The sequence below is a fragment of the Leiobunum rupestre genome, chromosome 3, assembly GCF_980474605.1.
Source record: "Leiobunum rupestre chromosome 3, qqLeiRupe1.1.hap1, whole genome shotgun sequence".
Classification (NCBI taxonomy): Eukaryota; Metazoa; Arthropoda; class Arachnida; order Opiliones; family Sclerosomatidae; genus Leiobunum; species Leiobunum rupestre.
Window position 1 is genome coordinate 65,987,253 of NC_143386.1, and position 8,846 is coordinate 65,996,098.

The window sequence follows — 8,846 nt, forward strand, 5'->3', positions numbered from 1 at the left end:
AAGGGATAAAATAATAGTTTTTGGTCTTACATTCGAAAACAAATTTGTACCATTAGTTGAGCATTTTTTAATAATCAGTAACAAGCATTAGCTGACTGTTCAATTAATGATTTAATTGGTTCACTAACTATTAAAAATAACATTGTTTTGGCAAATAACACTACTGTTTGAAATAACTGCCAATTAAGTAAAATACTACAGCACGAACTAACAAAACCAAACTAGTTCATTAATTGGTACAGTTATTTTCCCTAAACAAATCTTTTGGTTACAGTAAATATATTAAAACATTTTCAATGAAACAATTTCTTTTCAATCTAAATTGACAACTTTTAAAAAAAAAGTTAACATATTCCACTCTGAAATAGATTTAAATCTAAACTAGGGGGGGGGGGGGAAATGTGGGAAAAATAACTGGAATTGGAAATATTTTCAAGATCTCTTAAGTAATTTGTATTTCTCACAAATAACAATCCACATCTACTAGTAGAAATTATATAATATACTAAAGGCATTCGGTATATGTAAACAAATTTTTAAATTAATGTGTACACTTTAATCTTAAAGAACATAATTATTTGAACATACATACGACACTACAAATAATTTTTAGGAACCTATAAAATTGAATTTACACTATTAGTTATTTTTGGATTTGCTTAATATACGCTATTACAAATACTGAATAACTAACTAGATCAAATAGATAAAAAAAATCAAGTAAAATACAAAATATGCAAGAAATCCCTTTACAATCCCAAAGTACTAGGGATTGTGAATGCCATATACAACAAGAAAACAGTAGCAACACAGGCTATATAACCTCATTGAATATCTACATGAGGCTAATTATATTACTAAAATAAAGTTTGTACATTTTAGCAGAGCCTCTTGTGGCCAATTAAATTACAAAAGCATGTAAATGATTTTTCCGAGTGGTTTCAGTAGAAAAGCCAATAATATTATATTTTCTTTTTTTAAAAGTAATAAGTCAGTTTCAATAATGACTGACATGAAAAAGCAGAGGAGAGTGTATTCTACCTCAGGGTGGCTTGGATGACCATTGTTATAATTATTACTTAAGCTGAAAGATGTGACGCAATTATTGAAACACGCTTATGAAACTATTTTTTACATAAGTTATGTACACTATGCCCAATTAAAATTTTCTTTTAAAGCAATGATTAAAAGTAAAAAATGATCAAATTAGATAAATAAAATTTGTCAACTTTAGACAAGTTGTTACATATGGCTACCCCTCCAAGCTAGCTACTAAAACTGGATTTTTTCAAAGTTAGAATGTTATTTGTGACACAAACCTGAGTGGTATAAGTTAATATCAAAACTTAATAATATGGTAAGATATGGTAAGATTGCCATCTTAATTTTTTGTCACATTCGAGTTAAGCAGCAACTAGCAGATATTAGTTTCAGGTATCAGGTTACTTCCTTTTATATCGTTTGTTTCAGTCCTCACTAATGAAATAAATCTAGTAAAATGTCTATTTAATTACATTTTTTAAAACTAAAATATTCATTTTAATTTAACTTTTATTTCAATGAATAAAACTATCAAAATGTCGACTTAAAAATCTGGTTAGTTCTTAAAATTTGTTTTAAATTAGTGGATGCAATCAATTACTGGATGCTCAGTATCCCAAATTGTTGTAATCGTAGTTTCTGGTATTGCTTAAGTCTTTGTGGGCGAAGTAATTGAAGAAGGTAAGAAATTAATTTAATTATTAATTAATACATCGGATTCTACATGATCAGAGTTTATTATAACTAATGTGCACATGTCAAGTAAAAAAAATTAGCATTAAAATTGGTTAAGAAAATACCCACTACACCATCATAAGGCTAAGTTGTAAGAAACATGTATGCCATTGCAGTGATATCGCTGGGGGATAGACTGAGCAAACAATGGGGTAGTCCTTTACACAATTTGCGTTATTCAGGCTACGGAGGGGGGCCCAAAATTCATCATGAAATGGTGAAAATATTTTTCACTAATTGACCAAGAGAGCAATAGTTTTAGCTCACTGTGCAAGTTGATATCTGCTGTTTGCTTTCTTAACTCGAATGAGACAAAATGAAAATGGTAATCTTACCACATTAATAAGTTCAGATATTAACTTATACCACTCAGGTCTGCGTCACAAATAACATTCTAACTTAGAAACACCCAGTTTTAGTAGCTAACTTGGAGGGTAGCCATACGTATCCACTTTTCTCCAGAGTTGACAAATTTTATAGTTACGTTGCTCGAATTTCAATTTTTATGACCTTTAGCGTAGATCCACACCCCACATTATTTTGCCGATAAACATTAATGCTGAGCAACATAACTTGGTGTTAACCGCCAATATACCTTATTTTAATTTCAGTTTCCCTACAAATTGTTGAGACTTCTCCTACTTTTCATAGGTTTTCAAACATGCTAATACAATATGGCCTTTTAAGTCATCCCAACTAACAACAGTTGAGCATCTGTTTCAGCTCGAGACACATCAAAACCAATTATTACAAAGATCCTCTACTTTTAATAATATAATGAAATTCACAAAATGGTCATTTTACCATTTACCAACAACTTTATTGTATGTATTCCTTTATCTTAATAAAAAAAAGTGACGTGATAAAAAAATTAAAGAGACAGTTGAAGTAAATATACTATTTACTCTCCTTCAATTGGGTTCTTTAATTGGAATTAAAAATAGGAAGAAAAACAAAGCCTCAATAAGATCTTAATATTGATTGAAACAATCAATTTTTGTATCTAAAAATTACAAACAAATTATCTGACCAATTTCACCTTTAAATTTTTAGATAAGTAGGTTTAAGGTTTACAATGGTTACTATGATAAACATGCTTCAACCAATGTCATAAATGGTATCACTAAAAATAAGCCTATAATTTTCCCACTTGTTTCACAATATTACCAAAAAAAACAATACAAATGCAGCCAGTATTTATTTTTCGGAAATTTTTGGACAGTGGAGAGATAAAAATTGTACTATTTTGGCAAACAAACCCCAACCCATTTAACTGATTTTTACAAACTTAACTGAAAAAGATCCGTAAAACACAGGCTGTTATCAATGTGCCAATTAGCTTAAATATTATACCCCCTTCCCACCAAAAATTTGCTAAAAAACATTTCTAAAAGAATATCTCTTTGAAATGCTCTTTTTATGCATGTGGCTAACCTTTAAACATACATTTGGTAAGTTACTTCTACACATAGTATGTGTTTCATGGAGGATCTTTGTAAAAAAAGATTTTACAATAAACCTTTGTCTCTAAATGGAATGTTGATATATTAAAATTATCCACCAGTAAAACACCTAAAATAGCAATCTGTAGGGAAAAATCTAGTTAGTGTGTGTGGCAAATATATTATCCATGTAATTTAAATGTAGATTTATAGAAGCTCAAATTTTTAGTTTACTGATAGTATCAATATCGCATTTTAGGAAAGTGCTTCTACCCAATACATACCGACTGAACAAAACTAAACTACCACCTAACTATATAATTTTTTCCACTTAATAGATCAAGTACCAGACGATACATTAAAAAGTAAAATTTAATTTTAAACTAGAAAAATTATGAAATTTGTTTACACACAATGTTAATTATAAATTCAAAAAGAGAAAATTACAACATACAGGAAACTTTAAATAGTACTCATGGAATTTTTTTTAATGAATTACCTAACTTCAATTTAAAAGAATAATCAATTATGACCTTCCAACCAACACATAATCTATACACATTTTATTTTTAAAAAGAGTTAAACATATTATTTTCTATATTAGAGCAATTGTTAAGCCATGAAAATCCAATTCTAAACAACTGCTTTTTGGTTTAGCTTATGCACACATCCTTTGAACTCTCATTCGCAACTTGTTTGTACTTAAGTTTTAATTGGAAGGCTTACATTACCCAACCTTTACCATCTAGATAATTTGGTTTGCACAGATCTCATGGTACATATCGTATCATCTACAATCTTATGTATTGAATATTTTACATAACCACTATCTAAAATCTAAAATTAACAATAATAGGAAAATGTTTACATATAATATAACTAAATAACAAATACCAGATACTAAACATTTCAATTATCTTTAAATTAAATTAAAACTACATAAACCCAAAAATTGAAGTTTCTTCAACTACCAGCATTCAATAACGATAACTAAATATTTTAGTTCACAAAAAGGGAATGACAAAGTTTTAGTCACTCTTTGCATGAACCTTAGATGTATTTTTGGATAATTTCGATGCTTGGCAATTATTGTCACTAACTGAAACTTGTGGCAACTGACAGTGATTTTTCCCTAATTTCATTGGTGTACAGCAGACACTGGGTGAACCTACGGAATTGCTGTGGTTCGTCTGTGCAGCACTTAAAACAGCCATAGCTTTGCTATCAACAACAGATAATGCAATGCCAAGCTGAGCAGCGTAGTATGTTATCATAATTACATTATGTGCATAAGGCACTGAAAATCTAAATTGGTTTATTCCAATGACAGTGTCAGAAATAGCAAACAAAATTCCTCCACCGCAGGAACAAAGTTTCGTCCACGTCCACAAGTCTCCAAAGAGCTGCACTCTGGCTACAGCTCTCCATACCATGAACATAAGAAGGAATATGTAAGCAGGAACAACTAACATATACAAACCTATAACCAAGAGAAATAGGCAAAGATCATTAGGAAAATTATATTGTAATATTTTACTGGTATTAAAAGAATTATTGATACTGAGGTATCTATAATATATATTGTATTTTCAATATTTGTAAAAAGAGTCGTTAAGGACCACCATTTATCCTCTAGTGTTATTTGTAGCCCCATACCACAAATCCAATTAGCAATGGTTATTTCTAACTATTGTGTTAAACATCCGAAATATTTTAGCTAAACTTCTATACTTTCATCCAAAGACTTCAAATAAAAAAAGTAAAAACATTCCACCTCCCCCACATTGTTTGAACACTTTTCTTGGAATAATATTATGGTTATCTTTGACTGTACTAAGGTTTTTAACTCGCTTTGTAATATTATACAGGCCTACCCCTTCATTCTCTGTCTATACCTTAGAATGAATCTTTAAACTGACATTTGATGTTACCAAAAATCCATAAATGTACATTAATATGCAATTATAGCTTTAGGTCATTATGGAGACTGCTATAAGAACCTTTTTTTTTATTTCTTTAGCCCTTTTATCCATTTGGCATTGTTTTAACTATTGTCCTCTCTTATTTCCTCCTCTAGCTGCAAGCCAGCGTAGAAATAAAACAATGCTCAGATAGGGACAAAACACTCAATAATTGCAATATGTTGACAAATTAAGATTTACCGAATAAATTAGTATATTCCTGCTTCATTAGAAGCTATTTTACAATTGTCTTTCTTGATAACTTTCATTATTTACAACTACTTCCTGCAGCACAGTTCAATTAGACGTATACACAGCAATCACCTGGAAGAGTGTAGCTCCATTCATGAAACAAAAATTCCTATTCCCACGTTCTATGTACATTTACAGGTTATTGGTTTTTCAAAGCAAAGATAGGCAAAGGAAACTTGTCGATAATAGTTCGAAATATAAGCTTCCTATGAGGTTCAATTTAATTCAAAACAACTAGATGGCTACCGATAGAGATTGGGTACTTATACGGAACAATGATTTTTATTTCAAGAAGAATCAAAGTAACTTACCATCAAGCCCAGGGTAGAGAACAGTGCATCCAGCAGCAGTAACAATGGCACATACAGTGCCTGCGATTTTGTTTATGGGATGCATGCCAAAGGCAATGATGTATAGAAAGTGTGCTATGCCAAAGAAGAGCATGCCCCAGATGAAGCAGCAGGGCCATATTAACATGGCATCACCTAGGCATGAAAAAACTAAGCCAACCAGAATTCTGCGAGAATAGGCATGCTTTTCTCCCAAACTCATTCCGTGCATAACGACGAAAATGCAAAGCCAAACCACTGGAAGGCACTTGATTAGGCAAGCAAACCATGATGGATTCTCACGAGGAATTGCGAGAACGAAATAGATAGCCACGGTTTTGAAGAATGGAACCAGCTTTGGGCCAACACATTTCAACTAAAATTAAATAAAAATTTGTTTAAATATTTTATATCATAAGACATGATACTCTTGATTTTCACTTAAGTATAATGGCTTCAGGATCAAACCAAAGTAAAGACCATAAAACCTTTTGTTTTTTTTCCTTCTAGCAAGAGCGTTCCAAAATACACCTTTTTAACCACTGGTAAATAGTTAATTATATCAATAATATATTGTTAAATGAAAAAAATCATAAATAAGTCTTTAAACATTATATACATTACAAAAACATTAGGAAATAACTTCTTACCGCATCCCTGATAATTGTTGATTTACATTATTTGATACTATTTACCAAAACATTTATTACCTCTTAAATTCTACTTCAATATTCTAAGTGATTTATTTATATTTTGTGTAATGTTCGACAACTGATATAGGGACTTAGGCCTATAAGAGAACTAATTTTAGTAAAATCTAACTTCATGTAAAGGTATTTTCTGTCTTTTGTACTTTGTGTGCTAACGCATATATTTTTTTCTGACTAATGCAGTGGGGTGGTGGAGTGCTTAGCACTTTCGCCTCGCAGGAAGAGGAGCCGTGTTTGATCCCAGCTTGTGGCACTGGGAGAAAACTCTAACAACTCCTTCTGCGTTGAGTTTGCAAGTTATCTCCCCACTGGTTTAAGGGGTTTTCCCCTGAGCTCTTTGGTTACCCCTTCCATAAAAACTTGTAGATGTTAACAGTAATAGCGAGTGTAGGGAGCTGTTGGCTTGCCACCACCCTCCTACGCATTGTAACCCGGCCACCTGAATCAATGGCTTTAAAAGTCACTTGATGACTTAGGACTAAGGTGGTGCCTTGGGTATTAGCCTAGCTGATTATTATTAATGCAACTGGTAGACAACAAAATAATCTTGTGTCAGATTTTATAACTAGAATTGTGATAAATATTCAGTACCAAAATAATTGTTTCTTATAATAAATGCTTCTAAAATAAAATAATTGTCATCTATAAACAAACCACGTCATCTCCATCCAGCTTTCTATATATGTAATTCCACAATATACTTATCAATTTTAGTTTCTGCCTAGTCTGAAACACAAACTACCAACAAGTACCTAATTGTAAAGCCATCATTGCCTACAGATTTCTTCATTATCTAAAGAACTAAAACCTTGGTGTAGAAACTTTGTTTATTCAAAAATTAACGATGTGCAATAATACCCGAATATCTCTTTCAATATTACCATAATCAGCCAGAATAAACAGGTAAGATAAATATTTGATTCATGTATCACCTAATTATACTCAAGACATTTGGGAATATGCATAAATAATTTTTTTCGTGGACTGGGCTGTTAATAAGCCAGAGAAAGAGCTGAATATTAGGTACTATTCCAAGATATAAAAAAATATCAGCAACTAAGAGTGATATTTAACCATTGATAATTAAAAAAAAGAAATTTTTCCCATTTATATAAAATTTAAATAACATGACAAAACATTTTTTCAATAGTATTTTCTAGTACTCCTCCAATAAAATTAGTTTTTTTTTCGGTAAATGAGAGCCAAATATTAGACAGTCATAAAATTAGAAAAATAAACAATTGGGCAACAATGTAACTCTTAAAGACACATGGAATGTTGACTGACATCTCAAAAAATATATACTTAAGTATGAACGAAGGTTTATAATAAATTTTCGCAAAAATGAGTCCACACGTTAAGTTTTTACTGATAGTCATTTGCAATTTCCAGAATTATCACAAATTGTAAGTGAACTTCAGACTTAGTCATTAAGCTTAATCTGTTTTCTTAGCCTAATTGTCATAGTGAACCAAGCCGTGGGACCACCTGGACCAGCGTGTTATAAGTTAATTCGTAGTTGTGTAATTTTCTATTTAGAAGCACTTATTTTTTTGGTCACTCCACACGAGTATTAGTAATTATTTCATTTGGCACTTATGAAATAATTATTATAATTTACTCTTAACAGATTCTGATTACTGCTGTAGATGCAAATTTCAAATTGAAGTTACCTCCCCCAAGCTATCAGAGCTTCTACCAAACAAACAATTGAAATTAATAGACTTAATTTCAAAATCTCTTGAAGAGCGGCTCTTGATAAGAAATAAAAGGTAGCTAGTATGCAAATACACAATTCCAACATGATAATTGAGTGCAAATGATACGAGTTCTATACATTTGCCCCAATGAATTTAAAAATTGCAATTTGGAGGACTACTCCCTTCGTAAACAGAATTTCCACCTAGTTAATCAACTTTAATGGCTGAAACAACTTAAACAAAATTACCAATTTATCAAACATGCAAAGCGACCATGTAGATTATTCAGGTCCCTAGTTATGAATGAAAACTATTCAACTGATTTTGATTCAACATACCACAACTTTTGGGCTTGTCCAGAAAATTTCTGATATTTCACCAGCTTTATCTTCAAGCATATTTAGTGATTTATAAATATTGTAACATTAATATTTCAAAATAAGTTGTAGTATTGAACAAAGCCAAAGTGGCTTAAACCACTATTCAAGTTGCCAAAATTTCACTTAAGCACTTGAATCATTGCAATTCTGAAATAACAATTTTCATTTGAAGAACTACTACCACTACCAGCAGCTACTTTATCAAGAATATAATGAATTTACTCTTAAATTTTTTTACTCGGTTTATAGATAAAGCAATCACAATACTAGTTATAACAACACTACGTGTCGCGACA

The 8,846-nt window shown here is 31.0% G+C and overlaps 1 protein-coding gene across 1 annotated transcript; it reads right to left on the bottom strand.

Moving 5' to 3' along the window:
* Positions 1 to 8,846, bottom strand: LOC149954396 (lysoplasmalogenase TMEM86A). Its single transcript, XM_090169045.1, has 3 exons — positions 8,509 to 8,846; positions 5,743 to 6,136; positions 1 to 4,698 (listed from the first exon to the last, which is right to left on the bottom strand). The coding sequence occupies exons 1-3, from the start codon at positions 8,566 to 8,568 to the stop codon at positions 4,247 to 4,249; spliced, it is 906 nt and encodes a 301-aa protein (XP_090025171.1). The 5' UTR covers positions 8,569 to 8,846; the 3' UTR covers positions 1 to 4,246.